Here is a 27433-nt window from a genome sequence, read left to right on the forward strand (position 1 = left end):
AGTGCCTCAGAGGAGGGGAGGCAGCATCATGGCCCCCCGCGCGGCCGCCATCCGCCAGACCTGCTGCTGCTTCAACGTCCGCATCGCTACCACCGCCCTGGCCATCTACCATGTGGTGAGTGTACAGGTGGCCCTGGGCACTGTGTGTGTGTGTGTGAGGCAGAGAGAGAGAGCCCCACCCCGCCATCTACTGAACCCCCTTGAATGGGAGAACCGTTGCTCACCACCTCTTTGTAGAACCCCGGCCCCGTCCCTTCTCTGCTCTGGGCCTTGGGGTCCCTCTCTGTCCAAAGTGCGGGCCAGGGGTGGGGTTTAGGGGGCAGGAGTGGAAGGAGGGTGTCCTCGTTGTAAGCGAATATAGCTCCCATTCTCTCTGAGGCTCAGTTTCTGCCTCTGTGAAATGGGACCTTCAGCTCCACAAGCTCATTCAGGTGTAAACAGCCACAGATGTGAAAGTGCTTTGGAAACTTGGAATCTCAGGAGGAACGCCAGCCGGGAGTGTTGTCCGGAAATGGGGTCAGGTCACAGGCACGGCTGCGCTGACTCTCTCCCTGGGGCCTGGGCCACTGGAAGGGATGGGAAGCGGGAATCTCCCTTTTGTGCTTCCAGAGGGGACAGAGGGGCCTGAGTCCTCTTGGCTTGGACTGCATAAGAGCAGGGTGACTGGCCTGGCCCTGGAGACTGGGGCCAGTTGAGGAGGAACGAGCCCCCTGGTTCCACTTTGGAGGCTGGTGCGCACAGCCGGTTGTTGAGTCTTGTCTCTTATAAACTCAGAGTGACTCTGGGCTAGTCATAGCCCCCAGAGGACAGAGGCTCTCCCTCTGTCTAGGTGGCTGTAGGTTGGGGTTCTCTTTTCGGGCCGTGTCCAGACCCATCCCCCCAGCCCACAGCTCTGAGACACGCGCAGCTCCCCAGACCCAGCACCTCCCTCCCAGGGTGACTCAGGGCCTGTGGTTAACAGTTCTTTTATGAGCCTGGAAGGGCTTCCTTAAAATTAGCCTAAATCCGGCAATGCTGTGACGGGCTGCTATAAACTGTTCAGACCTGGTTGCATCTGCTTCCTGTCGCAGGCAGAGCTGGCAGGGCTGTGGCCAGAGCCCAGGCTTCAGAGCATTGGTGCCACTCAGGGTTCAGCGCACAGTCTCTGGATCTGGACTCCTGTGCGCCAGTCCTGGCCTCGTCACTTCCTAGCTGTGCAGCCTTGGGCCACTTACTTAACCTCTCTGAATGTCCGCTTCCTCGTCTAAGAAAAATGAGCTTGAGAATAATACCTCTCCGATGGGGGTTGTTGTGAGGATCAAGGGAGTAAATATCTACGAGTCATGTAGTGGGGCCTGACAGGTAGTTATTATTGAAGTTATTATTAGCACGGCCTCAGACACAGAGCCTGAGGCTGTCAAGCGGTCAGATCCCCAGAACACTGGTTTTGGGCGGAACTCAGAGGTTGCCCCATCAGGCTCCTGCCAACGTGAGAGTGATTCTGAGAGAAGTGAAAGGCACTTGACTGTCCCCAGACCAAGTCCTTAGGGCCTCTTCAAGCTCTGAGATTGTATCATGTTCTTGGAAACACAGTGTCCTAAGCAAGGGTGTCCCCGTGGGAAGTAGATCCCTGGGTCTCTACCCTTGCTATGCCGCTAACTGGTCATGCAACCTTGGACAGGCTACTTCCTTGGGCCTCAGTTTCTCCTTTACAAGATGATGGATGAGGGGTGTGGACTGGCTCAGAGGTCTCAAATGCCGATGCCTCCAGGGCCAGGCAGCTCCTGTGAGTGAGCGCCCTGGGGCCCGCGGACCTCGCTGTGACCTGGGAAGCCTGTTCTGCGTCTGTTCTGGCAGCTGCTCTCTGTTTCCGCCGATTGTTGCTATGTGGGTCCCAGCAGCCGCTCTTGTGACATTTGGAGAAACAGGAAACATGGGCTTTTATGTCACAACTTCTGCTGTCTCCATGTTGGTGACCTATTTGAGGGAAAAAAGAAATCCCTGGGCAGACCGAGTCAAATCTACTTGCAGGCTGCAGGCCCCAGAGTCTGCCCTGCAAACCCCTGACTTTGTGACTCCTGAGGTTTCTTTTGGCTTATGCCATCCGAGGTCCTCACACAGTGATGTGTGACATCAGTCCCTGCCCACAGAGCTGGAGAATGGGTGGGTGGGTGACCAAGAAGGCTTCTTGGAGAAGTGCCACTCACAGAGGTGCAGTTTGGTTATGAGGAGGGTGGATCTGGGAGAGAGAGGCGTGCAAAGCTGTGGAGGCTGAGGATGGTGGCTTGTGCTTGGGACCATACACAGACCAACTGGAGGCTTTAGGTTGGGGAGTAGGAGGTGGAAGGGGATTGGATTGATAAGCTAGAGGTTGGACCTTCACGACAGGGCACTGTTGATATTTGGGGCTGGAGCATTCTTTGTTGCGGAGAGTGAACAGTATACTGTCAGATGTTTAGCCGCATCCCCTGGCCTTTATTTACAAGATACCAATGACACCCCACCAGCTGTGATGACCCAAAATATCTCCACACACTGTGAATGTCTCCTGGGGGTGAAATCACGCCCAGCTGAGAACCACTGCCTTTCATGTGGGTCATGGGGAGCCACGGGATGTCCTAGAGCAGAAGGCAGGAGAATGGAAGAAAAGTCTGGAAGCTGGCCCGGGTAGTCTTCTCTGGGCTGGGATGCTTGATTGATTCCAGTGGAGGATGGTCTTCCTGCCCTCTCTGTGAGAGGTCTTGCTCCTTCCCAGAAAGGGCAGGGCTTTCTCTGTGGCCTGGCAGTCAGGTAGCAGGTGTACTGTCAGGGCCTTGAACATCTGGATAGAAAAGTAGAAGCTGCCCTCCAGATGTATTGATCACTTAGACTGGTGTCATCTGGAGCCAGTCGTGGGTGACAGCCCTGCACACGGAGAGCTATTCGTGGACTGGGCCCCTCTAGGGAGGGTTAAATCGGGCTCTTGGCATCCTGAGACAGTGCCACCGTTTATTGAGTCTTTGGGGCGTTATTACTGCAGGACCTCCACGTTCAACGGCCGGAGGACCTGCTTCCGCACTTCACTGGGTTTGTGCAGAGGATTCCCTGGGTCACAAATGATTTCTGACCCAAAGTGGCACACCTAGAGGAGTCAGAGAACTTCTGTAAATTAGTCTCTTTGGTTCTGGTTTATCTGGCAGCCCAAAGCATGTCTGTCCCAAGTTAATGGCAGGAGATAAGGATCCCAGAAGACGCTTTTGCCCAGAAATATCTCCCTCCCAAGGTGCCTGGAGTTCCATTAGAAATTCACTGTCTGATAAAAAAGCTTACCCCCATGGTGATTTCAACCCTGTAGCAAGAGGTTTGGAGAAGGCAATGGCAACCCACTCCAGTACTCTTGCCTGGGAAATCCCATGGACGGAGGAGCCTGGTAAGCTATAGTCCGTGGGGTCGCAAAGAGTCAGACACGACTGAACGACTTCACTTTCACTTTTCACTTTCATGCACGGGAGAAGGAAATGGCAACCCACTCCAGTATTCTTGCCTGGAGAATCCCAGGGACAGAGGAGCCTGGTGGGCTGCCATCTATGGGGTCACACAGTCGGACATGACTGACGTGACTTAGCAGCAGCAGCAGCAAGAGGTTACACTGAAACAAGGCTGGGAGGAAATGAGACAGATGCTGGCCTTGGCTTGTCTCTGGGTTACAGGTTGTGAAATCTCTATTTTTTTTCTACTTTCCTGTATTCTCAGTATTTGCTACAATGAGCATGTATTATATTTTAAAAATAAATATTTTATTTTAGAATAGTTTCGGATTTATAGAAGAACTGTGAACAGAGTTCCTGTATACCCCCTTTCTGGGCTCCCTGATTGATAGCATCTTAAGTTAACATGACGCATTTGTCACAATTGATGAGTCGGTATTGATACACTGTTAACCACAGCCCATACTTTATTCGGATTTCTTCAGCTTTTCCCTAAGATCCTTTTTCTCTTCCAGGATCCCATGTTGTATATAGTCATCACACCTCCTTAGGTCTCCCTTGGCTGTGGTAGTTTTTCGGATTTTCCTCATTTTTGATGACCTTGACAGTTTTGAGGAATGTTAGTCATGCATTTGTCAGATATTCAACAAATGGGACTTGTCTGGTGATTTTCTCCTGGTTAGACTTGGACAATGTGTTTTGGGAAGGAGATCGCAGAGGTCAAGTGCTCTTCTCCGCACTGCACGTCGAGAGTATATACTTCCACATGTCTTATCACTGTTGATGTTGACCTTGATCACCTGGCTGAGGTCCTGTCTGTTGTGTTTCTCCACTGTAAAGAGACTGCTTCTCCACCAGTGTTCTGCTTGACTTACAGGTCTGCTGGCAGCAGGCTCCATGTCTGAGGCACTGCTAAATAAATAAGAAAGCACTCAATCTCTATTATTTAAAGGACGTTCTTGTCAATGTGGATTTGCTCTCAACATGTCTTTCTTTCTGTGCCCAGCCCCAGGCCAGCACACGGGCCTCTTTCATGGCCTCTGCCCTCTAGGGGTTCCAACCTACCAAGGAAAAACAGTAATAATGGCTCTGAAGGATAACAGTGCTGGCTTGGATGGGGGCACAGACGAGCTGCCTTAGCTCAGCCCTGGAGTAGAAGCTATAGGCTTCTCTGGTTGCTCAGCGGTAAAAAATCTGCCTGCAATGCAGGAGACACAGGAGACACGGGTTCAATCCCTGAGTCACACAGGAGACATGGGTTTGATCCCTGAGTCAGGAAAATCCCCCGGAGGAGGAAATGGCAACCTACTCCAGTATTCTTGCCTGGAAAACACCATGGATAGAGGAGTCTGGCGGGCTACAGTCCATGGAATTGGAGTAAGAGTTGGACTCTACTGAGCACACACCCGGTGAAGGCTGGGGATTCAGGAAAGGCTTTTGGGAGGAGGCCTGAGTGCTAAGCATGATCAGGACTTTGCTTGAGAACATAGAGGGAAAAAAAGGGCATGCTGGCCGAGGGAGCAGGAGGTGAAGCTTTGGAAGCAATGAGAAGCTCATGGAGCTGGGATGGAGGGACCAATGTTTATGAGGTGTGGTAGGGGAGGTTGCAGAGGTCAGCAGGGGTAAGACTGGAAGAAACCTTTGGCTTCTTTCATGGATCTCTGCTACCCCTAGTTCTCTCATTTCATAGAGGCTCCAGAGGGTCTCTGACTTGCTCCAGGTCACACAGGGAGGTGGGGGAGGGGCTTGCTCCAGACCTCGGCTACCAGCACACAGGTGTGTGGGATGAGCCCACGGGTGCACAGATGAACTCCTTACCTGGTCCGTGGCCCAGGGGTGGTCCGTCTGTCTGAGAGGTCCTTCTCTCACCCAGCATTCATTTCTTCTTCATGGTCCAGCTCATTGGAAGAAGCTTCTTCCTCCAGGAAGCCCTCTCGTTTGTCCTCCTGAGAACTGCAGTGGCTCCTCTATCTCTGCTCCACTTTGGGGCCTGAAAAGATCGTGGACTCATCTCTATCACTCACTGACAATGTGACTGAGCAGGCAGTTGCCTTTGCTGTCTGGGCCTCAGTTTCCTATCTGTTAAATGGGGCCAGTGGTCCCTGTCTCAAGGGTGATGGTTTTGAAATATTGAGCTGATGTGGCCCTGTGAGAGAGGGGGGCTGGCAGGCAAGTGCCCAGTGTGGGCTGTGGGACGTGGCCAGAGGCCACTCCCCTTTTTAGAACTCATCTGTCTAAGAGTCTAAAAATAGGTCCTAACTGTTAGGTCCATCTGTTAGAACCTCTGCCTTCACGCCTAGTGGCCCCATATGGGGCAGAAAGAACTTGCTCTGTATGCTGCCTGAATGGGGGGAAGGCCAGTGGGGGTAGGGTGGGAATCATGGCCCCTCTCCAGAGCCATGGCCGAGGCGCCCTGGTGGGAACTCAGTTGTGCTCCCCATCTCCGGGGTGTGCACCCTGCTTCTAGCTTATAAAATGTCAGAGGCCTTCAAGGGGGCCTTCAAGGGGGCCCAATGTGGGGTGGCAGGCAGGGCCTTCTGGGGAGCAAAGTTAGTTGGGCTCTTCTTGCTACACCAGGCCTGGTGGGCTGAGTGATGGTGGCCATTCATCTGTGTGAGGTGGGCCTGGACAGGCCAGACCCCAGACTGAGCCTTATTCCATCCCCACTTTCTGGTTCTCAAGCCCAAGGAAAGAGAAAGAAAGGGCTTCTGGGGCAGGGAGGTGGTGAATGGTGGTTCCAGCCGTTGGGGGTCACCTTGGCTGGAGGGACCCACTGGTGTCAAAGAGCCATAGCTGGAGGAGGCACCAGCCCTGGGGAGGGTCCTCCCTGGCACAGGGGCTAGGGCCTCACTCAGACCTGGCCCTATGGTTGAAGGTCAGGGCCTGGGTGGGGCAAGGTTCTTGGTCAGCACCCTAGTCCAGAGCCCCACCCCCCCTACCCCCCCGGAAGAGAGGCTTTTATTTTGAGCCCAGGGCAGTGGCTCAGAACCAGGACTTCTATCTGAGATTACTGAGGCCTGCATTGGTCTCCCAGGGGACCCCACCCCTCCGGGGGCACAGAGCCTTTAATGAGGCAGGAAGCTGAGCAGGGAGCTTGCAGAGCAAAGGTGCTGGCTCCTGCCTTCCAGCCCTCAGCCCTGTTGCAGGCCCAGTGGGTCCCTCTCCATCTCCGAGCTTCAGTCTCCTCCCCTGTCGATTGGGGGCCAATAACTACAACCGACATGGTCAGAGACTCAAAGGGAACCAGGTGGGAGACCTAGTGAGCGCCCCACAAATGGTAGCTACCCCTGGAGCCCCTATTTGACAGAAGAGGAAATTGAGGCTTGGACAGGCCAAGCAACTTTGCAGCCCGGGGTAGATCCAGAACAAGAGCCCGGGAGTCCCGCTTGAGGCCCAGGCTTCGCCACTGTTGCTCCAGACCGTGGCAGGGGAAGGGCAGGCTTCTTGGCAGCCGTGCAGTGGGATTCAACAGAAGTATCCGGGGAGCCTTGTTCTTGGAAACATGGAGCCCGTGTGCAAAGATGCGGTCTCTATTTCACCTGTAAAATGGGGGAAATGACCTCTTCTAAATGCTCCAGTCATAGTAACACTTATTATCACAGGCGGTGGGGGCGGGGGAGGGGCGTTTGCCCTGAAGGTAAATAAGGAATTGATGCTTTGTGGGGATAGTTTGGGGGTGTGCAGAAAGTGGAGGAGGATGGGAGTGTGGACTCAGCTTGGAGGCTCACTCTGAGCCCCCAAATGGGTGCCCATAAAGGATGACCACCCCCCATCCTCCAAGAATAGCAGAGACCCCCTGGGATTCACCAGGTCAGAAAGTTCACCCTCAGTGCCTATTCCTTCAGGGGAAGGCTTGCCCTCCTGTCTTCTTTCACAGGGGCAGGTCTGAAAGGTCAAAGGGCAGAGGGCAGAGGACAGGCTTTGCTGGGCTGTCACACTCGAAGCACAGGCAAGCGATGGGGCTTAGAAGTTGATACACTGGTTTTCCCCGATGTGGGCCCAGAGCGAGCTGCTCCCATGCCGGCACTTTCCACTTTCCACTTTTCACTGCAGGGTGATGAACCACAGGGCGTGCAATCCCAACCGTGTTCTCTGCCAGCTCCCGGCCTTTGCACAAGCTGTTCCTTCTCCCTGGAGTGTTCTTTCTGCCTTTCCTGCCAACCTAACAGTCACATCCCTGGAAAACCACATGTCCCCTTAGCATCTCCTGCATCCCTCCACCAGCCCAGCCACCCAGCGGCAGCTACCATTTCCTGGGGGCCTCCTGTGTGCCGGGCATGTGCTGAGCCCAAGTCACAGTTCCCCAAGAGAAGCTTCTTGCAGTTTCCTAAATGTGCCTCATCCTTTTTTGCTTTTGCTGTTCCCTCTGCCTGGAACACCCTTCCCACTGCCCTTTGGGAGAAATCTTGAATTCTCACCACCTCTCAGAAGCCTTCCTGGAGCCCCAACTCCTAGACCCTGTGTTCTCAGCATTTCCTCCTATCCCAGGGTGGCTCCCACCTCCACCTGTGGGGGCCCTGGGGGGTCCTGTTGTCTGGCCTGGAGGCCTGAAGGCTCATTCAGGGCTTGGCCCTGCCTGATTCATCTTTGTCATCCCCAGGGCCTGACACGGAGTAGGTTGCTGCCAATCTCAATTTTATTTTACTTTTGCAAACCTTTTATTAATGCATAATTTCTATTAAGTGCATGTGTTGATGACCATTTTCAGGGAGCAACATCCAGGTAACCTCCAGACTGAGGAATAGGACATGACTAGCCCCCAAGGGCCCCTGGTGGCCCCTCCTTGTCACTACACGGCCCTCACTGACTTCTTTCAACACTAGTAGTTCTAGAAGCTCCTAGGGATGAGTTTACACATCACGGGCTCTTCTTTTCTCTCAACACTGTGTTTGTGACCTTTCTCTGCATGATTGTGTGTATCCACTTTGCTTCCCCCTTGCTGTATACTATTTCACTGCATGAATATATCAGAGTATGTCTGCCTCTTGTAGGGAGGGGGAAGACACTGGGGTTGTTTCCAGCGTGGGGCCCTTACAATGGCCACAGGGACCTGTGGCTTGGTATCCACCCCAAGCACGGTCACTTGATCTTTCTGAAAATCAAGCCTTTGGTAGCAGACGTCTGTCAACCTCATCTGCTCCGCGCAACAGCACTGCTAGTGGGTGGGGCCTTCTCTCTGTTTTACAGACAAGAAAACCGAGGAAACCGAGGTGCAGAGGAGTTGAGGGGCCAGGTGGGGCGAAGGAGGGGCGGTTAATAGGAAGGGGGGGGATGGAAGGGAGGACGGTGCAGCTGGGCTCCCAGGGAAGTGAGGGCGGCCTGGCTGGGGCAGCCGCTGAGCCGTGGCTCTGGGAAGGCGCACCCCATGATGGTATCTAGGCCGGCTGGGGAGGTGTCTGGGGAGATAGCGCAGCAGAGGCGGGAGGGGGGAATGGCCCCCACCCAGTTGCCCCTGATAAGCTGCGACAGGAAGTGTGGGGTGGGGTTGAGGGAGGGGAGCTTCCTCCCAACTCGAACGAATCTGGTTCTTTTCTCCCATCCACTGGCCAGACAGCCCCAGGGGCCCCCCCCCCAGGGAAAACAGGGTGGGTGGGTGAGGTGGAGGGGACTGAGCTTCCGGGAGGGGATGATGATGATGATGATGATGGGAAGGAGGAAGATAACAACAATAATGACAGCCTGAATGTGCAGGAGTCCATGAGTTCCTTGGCCCCCAGAGCCGGAGGACGTAGGGTCAGGTTGGAGCAGCCTTGGAACGCTGGAAGAACTGTGTGCCTGGGACCGATTTCCCATTGTGGGAACCACTTCATCTCTGTTGGCGAAGGCCGAGGACAAGCCAGGGCCTGATTCCTTGTGCAACCTTGGCTGAGGCACCCACAGGCCCCGTTCTCCTCGGATTGCAAGTGGGTCAGCAGTTCTGACCTCACAGACTTGTGAGGAGGAGTCAGTGGAGTTAACAGACAGGAAATGGCCCAAGCACCGGCTGTCACACAGTAGATGCTCATCACTGAGCGTTAGATCTCTCTGTAAATTTTATGCCCTGGAAGCTCAGAGGATAGGTCTCTGCCTTCCTGCTTGTGAAAGGGTGGGTCCCAAGGCCCCTCAGGAGGTCTGAGGTCCTGTTCTTGGACTGGGAAATGGTGCTTGATCCCCAGAGTCAGGGGATCTGGTGTCCTCACCACCATCGCCATGATCTTCATCACCACCATCATATCATGCTGTCAAGAGTGCCATGGACATCAGCAGCGACAGCACGGCCTTACAGTCTTTGCAGTTAATTAATTACAATTCCCAGCAGGCCTGTGGTTACCTCCATCACCACCAACCTGCCACCTCCACCGTCACCTCTATCATCACTGCCCATAGGATCATAACCCAGCCACAGGGCAGCCAGTCCCAGCCTCCCAGCTCCCTCACCATTGTCAAGCCCACTTGACCCTTGTCTCTACTCCATTCAGCTGTGGCATCACCACCGTTATGGCCACGGCCATGTTCAATAGTGGTCCCATACCGCTGCCCTGCTGGCCTCTTCCTCTCCTCCTACAACCGCTGCTGTAGGGTAAGGGATTAGAGAGGGCGAGGGGAAAAGGAATGAGACCAGCACTTTACAGGAACAGATCACATTTAATGAGGCGAAAAGGGGTAGCAGTCAGATTAGTGAGCTGCTGCACTAACCCAAGAAAAGAGTAAATATATAGAGGCATGAATGTGGAAATCTACCGTCTTGAGGGGGCCTGTTCTTCTCCAAGGTTGTTTGGAGCAGTTATCTCTTAAACGGTGATGGGCCAGAGGCTGGGACCGGCTGGGAGCTGGGGGTAATCAACCTTAATGTCCATTTTTTTGCTTCGGGTGAAAGAGTTCTTTGTTTTGCATAGAATGGTGGGGAGGACCTGGAGGGGAGTTTTAACTCCAGGCTATTTTGAGCCGTGTACCTTTCCTTCAGCTGCCCTTTTATTTTAGCTCAGGCTGTTGGTTGCTTCTCAGAACCACCAGGAAAACAAGTAGAAATTCTCCCAACCTCCCAGCCACTTCCCCCATCACACAGCTTAGGGAAGTTGTGTGTTTGTTTTTGAGAAAGAAGAGCTGGGGTGGGGATGAAAGTGGGAACTGAAACCAGGGAGAAGGCGAGGGAAGAGGTGAGAAAGGGGAATGGAGAGTGAAGGTGGGCTGAGTGTGGTCAGAACTCCTGCGGTCACATAGTCGGCACCTTAGTGCGGTGTCTGGAGGACTCAAGCTGATTCTGACTCTGCAGTATGTTTGCTGTGTGGCCTTGGGCTGGTCACTGCCTCTCTCTGGGCTCCATGTGCCCACGGGTGACATCCCCTCTCTCAGGGAAGAGTCATTCCCGCCCCCGAGTTTCCCTGGATCTGTACTGCCACGCTCCAGGTCTCTTCCTGGGATGCTTTTCTCTCCTCTCTGCTGGAAAACTCCTACTTCTCCTTCAAGGCCATGGTCAGGCTTTTCCTGTTTGTGAAACCTTCCTGGAACCTTCCAGATAGCTATGATTAGTCCCTTGTCAGGGACTCTCAGCCTCTCACATGTCCCATGACATGGCTCGGAACACTGGTCACCTGTTGGGTTCCCCTGGGGACTGTGACACCGGCAGGCTGGGGCCAGTGGCCTTTCCAGACAGGGCCTGGAGGTAGTATGTGCTCAGAGAGTGTTTATTGGATGAACAAACAAGGGAGCAGGTGTATACCTGCCCAACAGTGTGTACTGATGGGGCACTTAACTGTATGCCAGGCTCAGGGCTGGAGTGCCATTTGACCTGATAGCAGCCCTGCCAGGCAGGTCCAATTATTATCCCATTTCTCAGAGGAGGAGACTGAGGATCAGAGAGGTTAGGAGCTTACTCAAAGGCACAGAGCCGGGGTTAGGGCAGGGTCACTGAAGTCCAGCACCCTGGCTCTTAACTGTAACTGACCAAAGATGCCATGATGGAAGACCAGGTGGGCAAGTGAATGTCATGTGCCCAGGCATTGTGGGAGGAGAGAAGCCCCATTCCTGTCCCAGGAGGGCATGAATCATGGCCCAGGCAGGTGGTCAGACTCAAGGAGAGGACAGCTCTGCTCTGGTGGGAGGAGGGAGATGAGGGGAAGGGGAGGGCCAGGTGGCCTGGGCAGTCTGGACTCTTGGGGTTTCCTGGCCTCTCCCAGCTTATGCTATAGGTAAGTCAGGTACAAACAGCTCTTGGTTGGGGACTTGGGTGGAGCAGTGAGGATTTTCTTATGAGTGGGGTACATTCTGGGTGGGAGACCCTGGGCAGCTTGGGTGTGACATGCCATGGGTGGACGGAGTTCAGTCATTCCAGTGAGAATAGGGGTGACTCTCTGCATTGACCGGAGGGGATAAACTGAGGTCAGGGAGGAGCCAGGACTTGGCCAGGATTATCAAGCTGTAAGACAGTAGGGGAGGACTCTTTTACCCCAGCTGTTGTCCCTTGAGCTGTGGGCGTCCAGGGCTTAGGGTCGGTGGCCTGGGGAGGGTGGGCAGATGGTGGGTGAGACCAGGGCTGGGCCCCAGATCAACCACTCAGCCTGGAGTGGAGCCTGGACTCTGGGAGCCCAGGCAACAGGGTTCATATCCAAGCCAGGCCATGTGGCACAGGGCACATGAATTTTCCTCTCTGAGTCTCCATTCCTCATCTCTAACATGGGGAAGATGTTGGCTCTCTTGCAGTGTTTTGGGAGATGGTGGTGCAGGCCTGTGGATACAGGTCTGAGCACAGAGTAGGTGCTCAGGGAATGTCAGTTCCTCTCCGCTTCATCTCCTACAGAACTGAGATGCCTGTCTTCCTTCTGGATCAGGGACTGGTGTCTTCCATTGACGGTTAGAGGCCAGCAGAGGGTCTGAGTCAGACTCTGAGGTTGCTCTGGGTTGGTTCCTGCCTCTGTGAGCCTCCGGGTTCTTATCTGGCAAATGGGGACACGATTATCTCTCTCCTCCTACAGGATGGCTGGGTGAGAAGGTGAAACAGGGTAAAGGAGGAGCTTGGTTTTAAGCACAGGTGGTTTTTTACAAAAGTGGAAATGCTTCTAGTGTCTGTTGCTGCTTCTTGCACAAGCTGTGGGAGGTGGAGGAGGCGGCAGAGGGAAGGGGAGGTGGGGCCCTGCTGGCTCTGCTGGGCTCTCACATGGGAGTGGGGGAGGAGGGCAGACCTCAGGCAGAGCCAGGAGGTGGGGACATGCTGGGAGGACCCTGGAGAGGGGAAGAGAATCAGACCCAGCTCCCACTGGCCTGGGGTCCTACAAATGATCAGCTGAAAGGCCTTGGACAAGTTACCGGACCTCTCTGAGCCTCACTTTCCCCATCTGTGAAATGGGGGTGGGAGCATTAAGAACAGTCCCTTTGCTGGATTTGGGAGGATCACAGGGATGGTGTGGGTGGTGAACCAGACATGGAATCAGGATGTATAAATGTCCCCCCTCTTCCCTCTCGTTCCTGGGATCCCAGGATATTCAGGAGGGGGTGGTTGGAGAGTGGTAGTTAGGAAACTAGTGGCAGGGTTGCAGACATGGCAGCAGGGCTGTGGGAGAGTGTTAGGGCCAGAATTGAGTATCTTGGGAATGGTTTGTAGGTTGGCACCGGCTTCCAAAGTGGGGTGATACTCAAGGTGACCACTGGGGCCTCAGGATGACGATATTACAATTTCTAAATTTTTCAATCCCATTCTTTATTCATTTCTGGGTATGTTGTGTGTAGGTTTTACGATGTTCACTATAAACCAGGACGGTGGCACATGCGTATAATTTGGAAATCAAGAAACAGAGAGTAGTGTGTGCAGATGGTTTTGTTGACATAGGTACATGATCAAGGTATCTAAGCCCTCTGGAGTCAGGAAAAGCAGGGCTCCAAGGTGACTTGGGGGTTGGGGTGTGTGGGAAGGCATCAGGACAGCGCTGGGACACTGGGACTCCAGTCTCTTCTTTGTCCCCAACTTGCTGTGTGTCCTTGGTCCAGCCACCTAACCTCTCTGAGCTTAGAAAATGAGCAGAAGGAGTTTATAAAGTAAGCGGACAGACTCTTTCTAGCAGCCAGAGGTGGAGACCGTCTGATTCTGAGTTTCATCCTAGACTCAGACAATCCTGGACTCTTGGGACTTCAAAAGGCTTCCTGTATCACTGTTGATAGATACTCGTGCATTTCTAAGGCTGGCTGTGGCGAGTCGTCTGTGCTCTGCTCGCACACCCCAGGGAGCCCCAGAGCTTACCATCCTTCAAGGTGCCCTGTTCTGTCCTGAACTGAGCCATCACGTGCCTCCCTTTCTCTTTCCCTCATTACAGGGGAATCTGGGGGAAGAGGGGCTGGAGCTCCAGCCTTTAGGAGGTGAGGAAGCAGCCTTTCTCTCTCTGAGCTGTTTCCTGTGGGTACCACCCACAGCCCCCACCACATCTGTCTTCTGCTCTGAGCTGCTTTTCACCCTACTGGTGAAACAAAGCCTTTTTCACCAGGTAGAGGGGGCCCCATGTCAACTCACACCAGCCAAAAGCAGCTTATACTTGCTGAGCACCCACTGCAGGGCTTGAAGCTCAGTGCTTTGCAAATACAATACAATTTATTTCCCATTAAATCCAGTGCTTGCCAGTTTCTAGATGAGGGAATTTGGAGAGGTAAAGTGACTTTCTCAAGGTCACATAATGACCTGGATTTGTATCCATCTCTGCCTGACTCTGGAGCCCAGCTCCTCATCAGTCTTCTTTGCTGTTCCTTTCTGCCCCCTGAACAGGATGTAATATGGCAGGAAGACAAATTGAAACCTATGTCTGAGCTAAAAAAAAAAACAAACCCATCACAAGCCAGCCAGGGGGAAACAGATGGTGGGTGTCTAGTTGTCAGCTGAGCACCAGTTACTAGTGCTGGGCCGCCTAGAAAGCCCATGCAAACTTAGGCCATATTAATAGAGGTAGGCCATCCACTGCAAGGGAGGAGACGGTCTTTTTCAAAGTGTGGTCAGATGGCACCTGGAGAAGTGTGTGTGTATAATGGGGAGAAGGCTTGCTCTAAGGGCATGAACTCAATGAAGATTAAGTTAGCTGTGGTTGGAAGCATTCAAGCAGAGGCTGCGTGGTACAGGATTCCTATCTTAGAAGATGGAGAGCAGGGATAAGGTGACCTCTAAGGTCCTTTGAAACTACAGCATTGTGGCTGAACCACAGCTATTGCCAGGACCACAGCAATGCTCATGTCCCTCACGTTTGCCCCTTCTCAGTCATTCTTAGCAAGGGTCCCCTGAGGGAATAGGGTTTATCCGTTCATCCATCCATCCATCTCTTCATTCATCTATAGCAGCTAGAGCAGTGAACAAGAGATACACAGTCCTTTCTTCAGTTCAGTTCAGTCACTCAGTCGTGTCAGACTCTTTTCGACCCCATGGACCGCAGCATGCCAGGCCTCCCTGTCCATCACCAACTCCCGGAGTTTACTCAAACTTATGTCCATTGAGGTGGTGATGCCATCCAACCATCTCATCCTCTCTCATCCCCTTCTCTTCCTGCCTGCAATCTTTCCCAGCATCAGGATCTTTTCTAATGAGTCAGTTCTTCACATCAAATGGCCAAAATATTGGAGTTTCAGCTTCAGCATCAGTCCTTCCAATGAATATTCAGGACTGATTTCCTTTAGGGTGGACTGGTTGGATCTCCTTGCAGTCCAAGGGACTCTCAAGAGTCTTCTCCAACACCACAGTTCAAAAGCATCAATTCTTCAGTGCTCAGCTTTCTTTATAGTCCAACTCTCACATCCATACATGACCACTGGAAAAACCATAGTTTTCACTAGGTGGACTTTTGTTGACAAAGTAATGTCTCTGCTTTTTAATATGCTGTCTAGATTGGTCATAACTTTTTTCCCAAGGAGCAAGTGTCTTTTATAATCCAGAGAGAATAATAACAACAACAATAATAGCACAGACTGTGCTTATTATTTGTCAGGTACTTTAAGTGAGTCATGCCATCTGGCCCCACTACAACTTTATGAGACAAATATTAGTATTACCCCCATTTGCATATGAGGGTTGAGAAGCCAGGGGGACTGGCATTCATAGATCAGAGACTCCCAGGTCTGAGTTGATGATCCCAAGAACTTGAAGTTCTGTTATGCTCAGAGGCTGTGACTAAGATCCCATGATGTACAGAGCCTATCGTTATAAAAGGGGGTATAGAGCAGGGCCCCAGTCCCTGGCGAGAGCTCTCCGTTTCCCCCACTTCCTCAAGCCTGACAAGTAGTCACAGTTACTGCTTTGCTAAGAACTGGGTGTGGTTCTAAGTGCTGTCCTGCGAAGTTCTGCTTTACTCCCCCCATTAGCCTCCTTAGGTAGCTATCAAGATTATCCTCATTTTACAGATGGGGAAACTGAGGCACAGAGAGGTCAAATAATTTGCCCAAGCTCACACAGCTAGGAAGAGGAAGAAGGAGGGTTAAGAGCTTGAGCTGTCTCTCTGTCTAGGCCACACTGTATCCAGGATGCCCCACTGCCCGTCATTCCACCTCCTCCAGGGCCTCTCCTTACAGGCCCTGACTGCACACTGCTGGGGTGTGAGTGGTTGGTGGTGGGGCTGTGCAGGCCCCAGCTCACTGATGCTCTGTTATGCCCCCAGATCATGAGTGTGTTGCTGTTCATTGAGCACTCGGTGGAGGTGGCCCATGGCAAGTCCTCCTGCAAGTTCTCGAAGACGGGCTACCTCAGGATCGGTAGGTCCAAGGGAAGCCGAAGGGTGGGGAGGGGTGAGGGGAGGGGCGCTGGCGGGGGGTGGGCTGAGTCGAGTCCTTGCCACTTGTCCTTTCTGACGTCTGCAAATGGAGAAATTCCCACATGTCTGCACAAAGTCTCCAGGTGTGAGAGCAGATAGGAGGGTGCTAGGTGGCTCAGACGGTAAAGAATCTGCCCACTATGCAGGAGACCCGGGTTCTATCTCTGGGTCAGGAAGATCCTCTAGAGGAGGAAATGGCAACCCACTCCAGTATTCTTGCCTGGAGAATCCCATGGACAGAGGAGCCTGGTGGGCTACAGTCCATGGGGTCACAAAGAGTTGGCCATGTCTAAGTGACTGACCCCCCTGGCAAACCTAACCAGCCTAGAACAGTGACAGCAGGGCTCTCCCCTGCTTACCCCAGACAAGCACCCATCCCTTAAGTCCTCACCGTGAGCTCCAGCCCCTGCTCACCTCTCTGGTTTCATCTCTCATCTCTTTCTGCTCCTACCACACTACCCTCCCCTGCTATACTGACCACACCGAGCTGGGCCCCGTCTCGGGGTCCCTGCCTGGCCTCCTGGCTCACGGGCCACCTCCTTAGAGGCCTTCCCAGGCCCCTGCCACCCCGCACCCTCTCTTTTACTGCTCTTGTTACTTGAAATGTTCTGTTTGCCATCTTGGTAGCCCCTCAAGACTGAGAACCGCAGGAGGGTGGGGCCTGGGCTTTCTTGCTCACTGGCGTAGTGCCCACACCAGAGGTTCCCAGAGTGTGGTCTTTGGAACCTGGAATGCCTCCCTAGGGGGCCCTTCTGGGCCCCTCACCGCTCTGTTTGTCTTTCAGCCGAACTGGTCTCCAGCTTTCTGCTCATCACCATGCTCTTCATCATCAGCTTGAGTCTGCTGGTTGGCGTGGTCAAGGTGAGGGCCTGGTTGGGGGGGGCAGGGGAGTTGGGACCTGGGGGGTGCGCATGGAACCCTTGCTGCCCTCCTGCCCTCTTCTATTCACACCCACTATGTGGGCAGCCCTGGATGCTGAGAGGTGGGAGGCAGGTATTTGGCAGAGATCCAACTTGCACCCTGAGATCTTCACACTTAGCTTTTGGAAACCCCCCTTTTTCCATGCCAGACCCCTTGGGCTGGAGGCCCCGGTTTCCTATGAAAATATGTCCTCCACGGGCGAGGGTGTGCTCAGCCAGCTGTGACCGCCGCTCATCACTGACACTTTGGCTGAACTAGCTGCCGAACCACGTCCTTTTGAACTGCAGGTGGTGGCAGGGAATTTGGTAGAGAGAAAAGGAAGGGGCATTTTGAGGCCTAGATAGAGGGGAGGAAAGCAGTGGATTCTGTAATCAGTGAGAGGAGCCCAAGCAGAGGGGAGGGTGTAGATGCGTCTAGCTCAGTGCCATCCAGCTAGTGGATGAAAGAGACAGGCTGTGGCTCAGCCTCCTGCAAAGAGGAACCTGTCTGTCCCTTGGCACCCCCAGGAGTGGGCAGGAAGCCAGGGCCCAGGTCACACAGTCATAGGAGTGGGCCCCAGAAAGAGAGTCCTTCCTGGGCAGACAGTGGGCCGGGCATCCCAGGGCCAGCAGGGTGGGGTGGTGCTTTTGTACTGGTTTGGAACGTCTCCACCTTGCTCCAAACACCTCTGTTCACTCCCTAGCTAAGATCACTCTCTCGGGAGCCCTGCACCACAGGGAGGGCTTTCGCCTTGGTTCCCAGTGGTTCCTGGGGTGTCGTGCCGAGACACAAATGGTCCAGCTAGGAAAATGGATCAGATCATCCCTGAAGCCTCTGAGCTTTAGTCTGGCCTGATTTGGCTGCCTCCTGAGCAATTTTGGATAACCACCTGAGAAACCACGAAACCACCTTTTCTCTGATTTTGTCCCCAACTGTGGGTTCCTATGAATTAATACTGGTCACAGTGGTCCCTTGCTTTCAGTTGAAGGAGAGGGGTGTCAGCCTTGGCCTCCCAGGGCCTCTCAGTGTCACTGAACATCCCCGGAGGCACGCTACACAGAGGCCAGACCCATTGTTAAAACAGCACAAGCTTTCTTTTTCCCACTTTCAGGCCTTAGCTCCTGCCAGCCCTACTGCCTCCAATGCTCACCCCCTCCCCCCCCTGCTTCTTTCCAGCTCTAGTCTCAGTGCCTCCACTTCCAGGAAGTCTTCTTGGATTCCTTCTCATCTGTCAAATGGACACAAAGTCTTTCCTTATTGGGTTCTTAAGAACGAGTTGAGGCACACCCGGGTCCTAGAGAACCCTGAGCACTTATCTCTGTAGATGAGGACTGTTCCTGGTGTTTCTGCTGTCTCCCAGGACACCAAGACTGCTTGCCCTCAGGGCCTGGGTCTTGCCTTCTCCCCGTGTCCAGAGCCTCACTCAGAGGAAGGCATGTGGATCCCCATGGGGTGACCTCAGCTGAGTTGCACAGATGATTTGGGAGAGCATTGAGTTCCCAGGGAGGGAAGGGTGTTGCAGGCCAGGGAGGGTGCCGGAGACACTCAGGCTGCATGGGACAGCTTGTGCAAGGGACCCCAACCATCCTGGGCTTGCCTTTCAGAACCGGGAGAAGTACTTGCTGCCCTTCCTGTCCCTGCAAATCATGGACTTCCTCCTGTGCCTGCTCACCCTGCTGGGCTCTTACATCGAACTGCCCGCCTACCTCAAGTTCGCCTCCCGGAGCAGCAGGCGGGTGGTGAGTATGTCCTGTGTCCCTGCCCCGTGCCTCCCAACCTCCAGTGGGGGAGACAGAGGAGCTCAGGCTGGTGAGTTAGAAAGCCCCTTTCTAGTTGGTGAGCTTGAGCAAGTCCCTGAGCCCCTTCAAATCACCCCACATTTCTTCCTGTAAAATGTGTCTGAGATCATGTCTCATCCATATGTCTAAGTATTAATTGGGAAAAGCGTGCACAGGGCGTGAAGCATGTGGTAAGCATGAACAAAGGTGAATTTACACCATAGGAAAGGGGACGCCCCATTTCTGTCCCCAGCTCCTGCTTTGTCCCTCCTTTGTAACCACGTTGAAGAAAGGAAGGGAAAGATGGTGAGCATCCTTGGGGGGAATGCCCATGACACCTGGCGCCAATCACTGACTCGGCTTCCCAGAGTTGCTTTCACACTTCTCCTGACTGTGGCCTTTGAGGAGACTGACAAGCTACACTGCAGATGGCCCTGGGCTGGGAGTCAGGACACCCTGGTTCTTGTCCAGGGTCTGCACCAGCCCATGGTAGGAATGTCTGAGGAATGAGCTTCCGTTTCTTTCTGGGTACCATGGACCAGAGAGTTGTTGATGTTTCTGGCTGGCAGTCTCTCAAACTGAGGGTCCACTCTGTGCCCCATGGTACCCAGGCTTCTGGGTTGGGGCTGACGTGCTGGTCTGTCTTTTTCCTCCAAAGAGCCCCTCCAAGGTGCCACTGATGACCCTACAGCTGTTGGACTTCTGCCTGAGCATCCTGACCCTCTGCAGTTCCTACATGGAGGTGCCCACCTATCTCAACTTCAAGTCCATGAACCACATGGTAAGTCTCGGCTGAGGGTTCGCTGCCGTCACTGGTGGTGCGGCCTTGAGCAAGTTGCCTCCCCTCTCTGTGCCTCAGTGCTTAGGCTGCGTTCTCTGAAGGTGGAGCTAGGTGGGGAGATTCATGTGGGAGTGATTTCCTGAAGGAGAGTTCTCAGGAAGAAGTCTGAAAGGAGCGAGGGAAGCAGGTTAGACAAAAGGAAGAAGCCAGGCAGATATGTGGCTTTAGGAGTAGCCCTGCAGGATCCCAGAGGGCACCCTGCAGTGTGAACTGCAGTGCAGAGATGGTGATAGTTTTTCGTTGCTCTCTAACAAATGATCCGCAAACATAGTGACTTCAAACAATAAGCAATTGATATCTCAGTAGTTTCTGAGGATCAGGAATTTGGGAGTGGCTTAGGTGGGTTGGTCAGATTCAGGGTCTCAGGATTCAGGTTGCCTTGAGGGCATGTGACTGTGGACACTGAGGGCTTCTCTAGGTCTGGAGGAGGCACTCCCAGGCTGGCTTACTGGCATGGCTGTGGGGCTCTTTGCCTCAGTTCCCAACTATGTGCACCTTTGAGAAGGCTGCTTGAGCATCCTTATGTCATGGCTGCCAGCTTTCCCCCAGTGAGTAGCCAAGTGAGAGCAAGGAGGAAACAGTCATGTGGTCTCTGAGGTCACACACGCCTCTGACACATCCTATTGTTTGTGAGAAGTAAGTCTCTAAGTCGAGCTCACACTCATGGCAGAGTGTCAAAGGATGTGTGCACATATTTGCAAATGCCACAGAGGTTGTCCCCCCAGAGCAGGACCTTCCACCAACCAGTCCTGCTGTGAGCTGCCTCTAGGGGAGGGGACATGCCCCCTAGGTGTTTCAGGATTAGGTGGATCTGTCAGCCAAGACTACCCTCCGGAGAAGGACATCATGGGGGGGAACAGGGGCACCAGCCAGATAAGGGTCATCTGGATGGGCATCAGCTGCATTTGCCTTTCTGGGTTTGCTCCCCTGCCAGACAGGGCTGATGGTAGGTAGCACTGGCCTCCCAAGGCCCTTGCAAGGATCAGCTGAGATAATGTGTTCCTATGTGCATGGAGAGCTGGCTTTTATTCCTATTAGAGTTCCTTAAGGCAGAGGCACTGAAGTGGCCCCCAAATCTGTTGCAGAATTACCTCCCCAGCCAGGAGGGTATGACATCCAACCAGTTCATCAAGATGATGATCATCTTCTCCATCGCCTTCATCACTGTCCTCATCCTGAAGGTGAGTGGTCCCTGCCCCATGGCTCAGGGAGGGGTGATGAGGTTGTGCTGCTCCAGGCCTTCCCAGGCCAGGCTGTTAGGAGGCAGGGAAGCGTGTCTTCCACGTCTGCCTTCCCTGCTGTTGGCTCTAAACTCCAGCCCTCCCCACACCAGCTCCTCTGACCCTACATGGGATCCTCAGGGTCCCCCTATTTAGAGCAAGTGGATCTGTGAAGACCCAGCTGTGTTTGCCAAGGACTTAATGTGTGACTCAGAGAAACCCTGATCTAGGGGAAGGAGGAGCTATTCTATCTGGAATTAGATTCAGAAAGACCTGTATTTGAATCCCAGCTTTCCCCTCTGTAGCTGTATGGTTGGTTTTCAAGTTACTTCTCTCTGGGTCTGGGTCTCACCTGTGAAAGGTACATCCTATGTCTTGCTTTGCCCATGTCAACAGTTTTATGTGATTCAGGCACCAAAATGTAGACAGGTCCTGAGGTCATATTATTAGAAGTTTGGTGATGAGAAAGAGGAAGGAGATTGGTTTTATTTTTCTCGGGAGTGGTCAGGCCCGGAGGATAGAGTTCCATTTCAGGTCCCAGTTCTCAGAGATATGGTGACACACAGGAGTGTGTTAATTGTATCAGTCTCTAAAAACATATTGATGCATCTCTGGTCAATAATGGGCTTCCCTGGTGGCTCAATGATAAAGAACCTGCCTGCAATGGTCAGTAACATTTGAGTAACAAAAGATGTGTTAATACATCTCTGGTCAATAACGTGTTAATAGCAGCACAACAGGAAGGTTGAAGGGGCAAGACAACTCTGCAGGTCTTAGGGAGTCAGTGAAACCCGGGCAGTTCAGCTTGAGAAAGAAATGACTCAAGGGGGATGTGATCACTGTCTCCAAGTACCCGAAGGACTCTCATGGGGATTCTAGAGGCCACAGTGGGGACCTGTGGCCGGAAGCCACAGGGAGGCTGATGTCGACTCAAGAGAAGTAAGGGCTTTTAAAAGCATTCTTTTCTGATTGTGAAAGTAACATATGATTGCTGTAGAAATTTAGAAACTACCGATGAGCAGAAAGATGATCAGCCCACCATCCACCGCCTCTCAGAGAGTAGCACCTCGGATATCTGGGTGCATTTCCGCCCCCTCTTTTTTTACGAGTGATGTTACCAGACATCACTGTCTCCTTTCATTTGAGGCCCTGAGCAGTCTCTGCTCTTACTTAATGCCAAATTGGAAACAGCTTCACTTCTTTTAACCCTCCCTCAAAGGACTGAGCTATATCATGAGTGCATCAGTCATGCTCAGTGAGAATATTTCTGAAGGCTTAGGTTCACATCATACATGCTGGTAGAGAAGAACTGCCCAAACGCCAGCACACAACTCCACCCCCCCAGCCCTCTCCTAGTTTTTATTTTCATCCAGTGAGGGAAGGGGCTGTTCTCTGTGCCCCCATCTCTGCCTCACTGGCCACCCTCCACCTGCTTGCTTTGCCCTGGCCCTTGCTTTGCCCATACTTCATTCTTTCATAGCTCATTTTATTTATTTTGGCTCCCTCTAAATCTCCATCATGGGACTCCATAAGGCAGGGGACCTTCCAGATACCTTCCTTAGAAGGCAGTTGAGGGGCAGAGAGAGACTTACTGGCTCTTGTTCCTTGAATGCACCCCTGGGGATTACACTCGCCACCCTGGAAAACTTCTCCCCAATTCTTGCATCAATTGCTAAGAGAAAACTATTGCTCATGTCATCTGACAGATATATACATCTGTACATATAATTTTTATGCATTGATAAACATAAGACACTACTGCATACAGTTCGGTAATTTGCTTTAAAAAAATCAATATATCATAAGCTATTTTGTAGAAAACTTTTCTGGCTGTTAGCTCTGTCTCAGGAGGGATGGAACCACCTTAGGAGGTGGTAAGTTTCCTGTCCCCAGAGTGAAGAATCAGAATCTGCAGGAGTGTTGCCAGGGTGACTGGAGGGTAGCCCAGAAGCCTCCAGAAACCTCTCCCCTGGGCTGAGTCTGTGGGGCAGTGAAAAGGGAAGCACCTTGGATACCTGAGACTGGCAGGTGAGGCCTCTGCCAGCCAGAAGAGGGGTCTGAACAGCAGCAATTGAATGTGGCTTTGGGGGTGACCTGGGGCTCCCCAGAAAGCAACTAACATCTGTCCCAGGCCTGCTGGGGCAGTGAGAAGGGGATCATGAAGCATAGCCTGACCTGGGCCTTTTTTCCAGGTCTACATGTTCAAGTGTGTGTGGAGATGCTACAGATTCATGAAGTACACGAACTCGGCTGAGGAGAGGAGCGGTTCCAAGATGCTACAAAAGGTGAGCCTGCTGAGCGGTCAGGTCCCTGGTCTGCCACTCACTGTATCGCTGAGGGCAGGTCTCTCTGCCTTGCTTGCTCTCAATTTCTCCACTTGTAAGATGAGAGTTGGACCAGAAGAAGTGTGAAGATCCCTTTCCACTCTGATTGTCTAAGATTCTATTCATTTTTTCACGCATTAAACATTTTTTACCTATTACTCTTTCTTGGCCTCACATCCAACCCTTGGGATGTAGAGAAAATTAAGATGCCACCATGTCCTGGAGGGGAGCATAGTCCAGAGTGAACCTAGACATGGAGATTCAATTACAACTTGCTGTGAAGCACAGGGGCAATGGGAACACAGAGGAGGCACCTAGCCTCATCTGGGGTTTCAGGAAAGGCTTCCTGGAGGAGGTGGCACCTGACCAAATCTTAGACTGTCAGTTGGTACAAGTTAGCTGAGAAAGGGGAAGTGGTCTTCCAGGAAGAAGGGTGAAGTGTACTAAGAAGCAGCTGATTGAGAAATGATGCAAAATTGCAGCTAGTTTAAATTATTGGAGGCTCAGTTTCCTTATCTGTAAAATGGGGATTATATTGGTTAAGACTTTTTTTGGGTTGCTAGTGTCAGAAACCCAACTCAATCTTATTTATGTTAAAAAAAATAGGGAATTTATTAGCTTATAGAACTTGAAGTCCAGTGTAGGTCTGGTTCAGGTACAGCGGAGGCCTGATGTCCAGAAATTATTTCCTTTTCAGACAACCCTGTCTGCATGGTGACAAAATAGCTGCCAATAGCCCTAGACTGACATCTCACCCTCTAAGTAACCCCAGCAAAAAAAAAGACATTCCAGGAGCATGTCTGATTGGGCCAGCCTGGGTTACAAGCCTATCCCCAAACCAATGATGGATTGCCAGGGAGGATGAAATTCTACTTTGAGTGACCGCTCCAGGTCTCGTCTCCACTCCCTTAGGTCAGAAGGATGATCAGTTCTTCTGAAAGTGCATAGACTGAGAATGTTTTCCCAGGGAAAGCGGTATACTGTTCTCAGAAAAAGGGGGCTTGATGCGGAACAGGCAGAAGCACGTCCGTCTGCACCTGTCTTGTTCGTGTAATGGCCAGCACATAGTTAGTCCCCAAAGCATGCTAGTCTTCATCTTCATATCATTTTCATCATCTTGTCAGAGGTGGGGGTTGGAGACCCTTGACCCCAGGTGGGGATGGTGGTCCCAGCTGGTCAGTTCTCAGACCTCATCTCTCTGTCTCTCCCAGGTGGTCCTGCCATCTTACGAGGAAGCTGTGTCTCTGCCATACAAAGTTCCAGACGGGGGCCCAGCACCACCCCCGTACTCAGAGGTGTGACGCTCGCCAGGCCCCAGCCCTGGTGCTGGAAGGGGCGGAGCTGCCTCGCAATCCGCTTCTTTGCTTTGGTGGCCCCCGTGGCCTGGGCGAACCACCTGGCTGACTTCAGGACCATCTGCTTGTGTCCCCCTTGCTGGCCTGCTTTTCCTGCGGGGCCTGGGAGATGCTCACAATGGGTCAACGCTTTTAGGCTGAATGATTCCTCGGGTCTCAAAAATTCAGTCCAACAGCCCTTGGCTTCTTTCGATCAGCTCTGACATTGGTCTACATGATTGGTCTTTCTAAAGTCAGTGAGTTTGCTTATGTAACTCTCAACTTGACCAGTTTTACCAAGGGGCTGACAAATCAAAACCACACTTGTCAGTTCAGTGAAAATAATGTGGTCAAACAACAAAGTCCATTGCATTGGTTTGTAAATAGTTGTCAATTCATAGAGCAATTTAGTCAAGTAATCATCAATTAGTCCTCCCCACCAAACACATATGTCCAATTTCTTCCAATAGTTGCTTAAACAATGATTAAGTCAGCCAACCCTCAGTTAATTTAGTGATAACATCCAATAATAAAAAAAAATTCAAATTAGCCCCCAAACCATTCAATCGATCTAGTCCAATAACCCAACTGCCTGCTGTGGTCAATTCAGTCCTTGTGAGTTCTGAATAATTGTTCATTCAAATGAAAATGCAGTCAGGCATTTGCCAAAACAGGAAGTAACAGTTGTTTTAATCATCAAACAGTCCCTACAGACACACAATAGGTTTGCTAAAGAGTTGTCATCCTCAACAACCAGTCACTCAAGGCCAGCGTGGTCACATAGCCATGGGTCCTGGGAAACGGGTGTCCTCAACTGCGGTCATCTCTAGTAACGCATTATTGGCCCATCCTGCAGCCTGTCCACCACCAGTTAGTTGTAGGCCACCCAGCTCTACCTGACACTTGAGTCAAGCAGAAATTCAGCCCTGAAATCAGGCAAATGCATTTGTTGGACTAAATCCACAGGTTAGTTCAGTCAAAACAGGCAAACCCTTTGTGGGCAGAGACCCAGCCCTGGGGGCTTCTGTTGGTGGGGCCATAGGGAAGGTTTTGGTACCTGTACCACCTCTTCTGTCTGCCTCCCTGGGGGCCAGGATTCCTGAGGGCACAGATCCAAAGGTGGAGAGAAGGCCACAGAGGCAGGTTCTCTGGGGTCTGTGAGGGGGGTGCAGAGGGAGAGGGCTGTGCAAGGGGCTCCCCACCAACACCCCTTGTGTCATTGCTTTGTGTGATGGGGAAGAAATTTTAATAAAGCAGCAACACGCTTCTCTTTGGCTCATGTGGTTCCTAAAATATGGTGTGTGGCCACGGTTGGAAAGTCAACCTTCATGACTCCAACACACACACACACACACACACACACACACACACACACACACACTGTTCTTCTGGTCCAGAAACTCACAGGGCCCATGTCCAGGTAGGGAATGTCATGACCTGGCACTGTTTCTGATCACAAATCATGGACCCTGTAAACACCCTCAGGTTTCTCAGACAAGGTGTGAACTGCACTCACCTGGACAGCACCCACCTGGAGCCAGGCCCCATGCTGGGCACTGGGGTGACCACAGTGGATCTGAGTAACCTCTAGTTACCCTTCAGTCTGGGTAAGAGGAGGCAGAAGCATAAGTGATTGTAAATAGCCTGTAATGATTATAACACCATCGTGGGGAAAATCTGAGGGACCCCGTCAGCCAGAGACTTCTTGGAAGAGGTTTCACAGAGATGAAGGATGAAAGTGTAACGGTGAGCACAGTGGGGAAGGATATTCTGGGCTGAAGTGGCAGAATGTGGAAGGCCTTGTGGAGGTGGGGAGAGGAACTGGGGGAGGTAGCCCAGGTGTGGCTGCAAGTAAGGAGGGCGGGGAGGAGGTTGGCAGTGTCTTGGGACCTGGATCATGAAGAACCTTTGCGTACATCAGAGTTCCTTGGCTGCAAGCCCACTCTGGCTAACTTCAGCCAAGAAGGGCACTTATAGGAAGAAGATGGTTGCAAGTAACAGAAAATTTAGTGAACCAAGTTTACTGAAAACAGCAATCAAAAACAAATGGTGGTCGTGATGTTTCTTGGCTCACATAAATGAAAATCCAGGAAATTTCAGCTTCAGGCATGGTTGGATCCAGGAATCAAAATCTTCAATAATCTCTCTTTTCCCACCTCTAGCCTTCTTCCTTTCAGGCTGAGTTGCCTGACAGGGAAGCTGGCAGAGAGCACAAGGCAGTCTGAGTTGGGCTCTGTCACCAGCACCAAAGGAGACCTAACAGAACCTTGAATGCCATGGCCAGGAGTGTGGGCTTATCCTGGGATAGGGAACTCTTTGAGGGGTTTTGGGCAGGGGAGTGACAGGATCAGACTTGGGTTTTAGGAAGGAAGAGACCAAATTCTGGGACCCATAAAAAAGGCTGGTGAAGTCCCCCTAATAGGGAAAGAGAGAAGGGAATTTGAGAAGTGCTGTCAATCTGTTGGAGTTGTTAGCTTTTCTTGAGGTTGGCAGATTTCTTCATGGATTTTACCCGCTCTTTATCCAATGCCCAAACAACTGATAAGGCAGGACTCTAATGGAGATGGACAACAACCTCCCATTCATTCACACATGAGGGAACTGAGGCCCAGAGAGATCAAGTGACTTTCCTGAGGCCACACAGCAGTCAGGGGTTAAACTAAGTGCCTTTTTATTCTACTTGCAGGTGCAGGTTTGGGGGGTTGGGGACGCAGTCTGTGTGAGCTCTTGCTTCTTGTGAGGATTCATATGAAGAGGGAACCCCCAGAAACCCCCAGCAAGTGGGAAACTGGGGGCCGAGGTGGTCACAGGAGGAGGGGACTGGCCTTGCCTCCAGCTTTG

The 27433-nt window shown here is 52.3% G+C and overlaps 1 protein-coding gene across 3 annotated transcripts; it reads left to right on the forward strand.

Moving 5' to 3' along the window:
* On the forward strand, window positions 1-25860 carry LAPTM5 (lysosomal protein transmembrane 5). Of its 3 annotated transcripts, XM_081579813.1 has the most exons (8): window positions 1-115; window positions 16043-16136; window positions 16980-17056; window positions 18700-18834; window positions 19532-19654; window positions 20800-20895; window positions 23127-23219; window positions 24470-25860. In XM_081579813.1, the coding sequence occupies exons 1-8, from the start codon at window positions 29-31 to the stop codon at window positions 24557-24559; spliced, it is 795 nt and encodes a 264-aa protein (XP_081435939.1). In that variant the 5' UTR covers window positions 1-28; the 3' UTR covers window positions 24560-25860. The 3 variants fall into 3 exon arrangements, with proteins under 3 accessions (XP_081435939.1, XP_081435940.1, XP_081435942.1); XM_081579814.1 differs by lacking the exon at window positions 20800-20895; XM_081579816.1 differs by lacking the exons at window positions 23127-23219; window positions 24470-25860 and adding an exon at window positions 22803-22852.
* Window positions 25861-27433: the final 1573 nt, after the last annotated feature.

This window comes from Giraffa tippelskirchi, chromosome 3 (genome assembly GCF_054371585.1).
Source record: "Giraffa tippelskirchi isolate mGirTip1 chromosome 3, T2T-mGirTip1v1.2.pri, whole genome shotgun sequence".
NCBI lineage: Eukaryota > Metazoa > Chordata > Mammalia > Artiodactyla > Giraffidae > Giraffa > Giraffa tippelskirchi.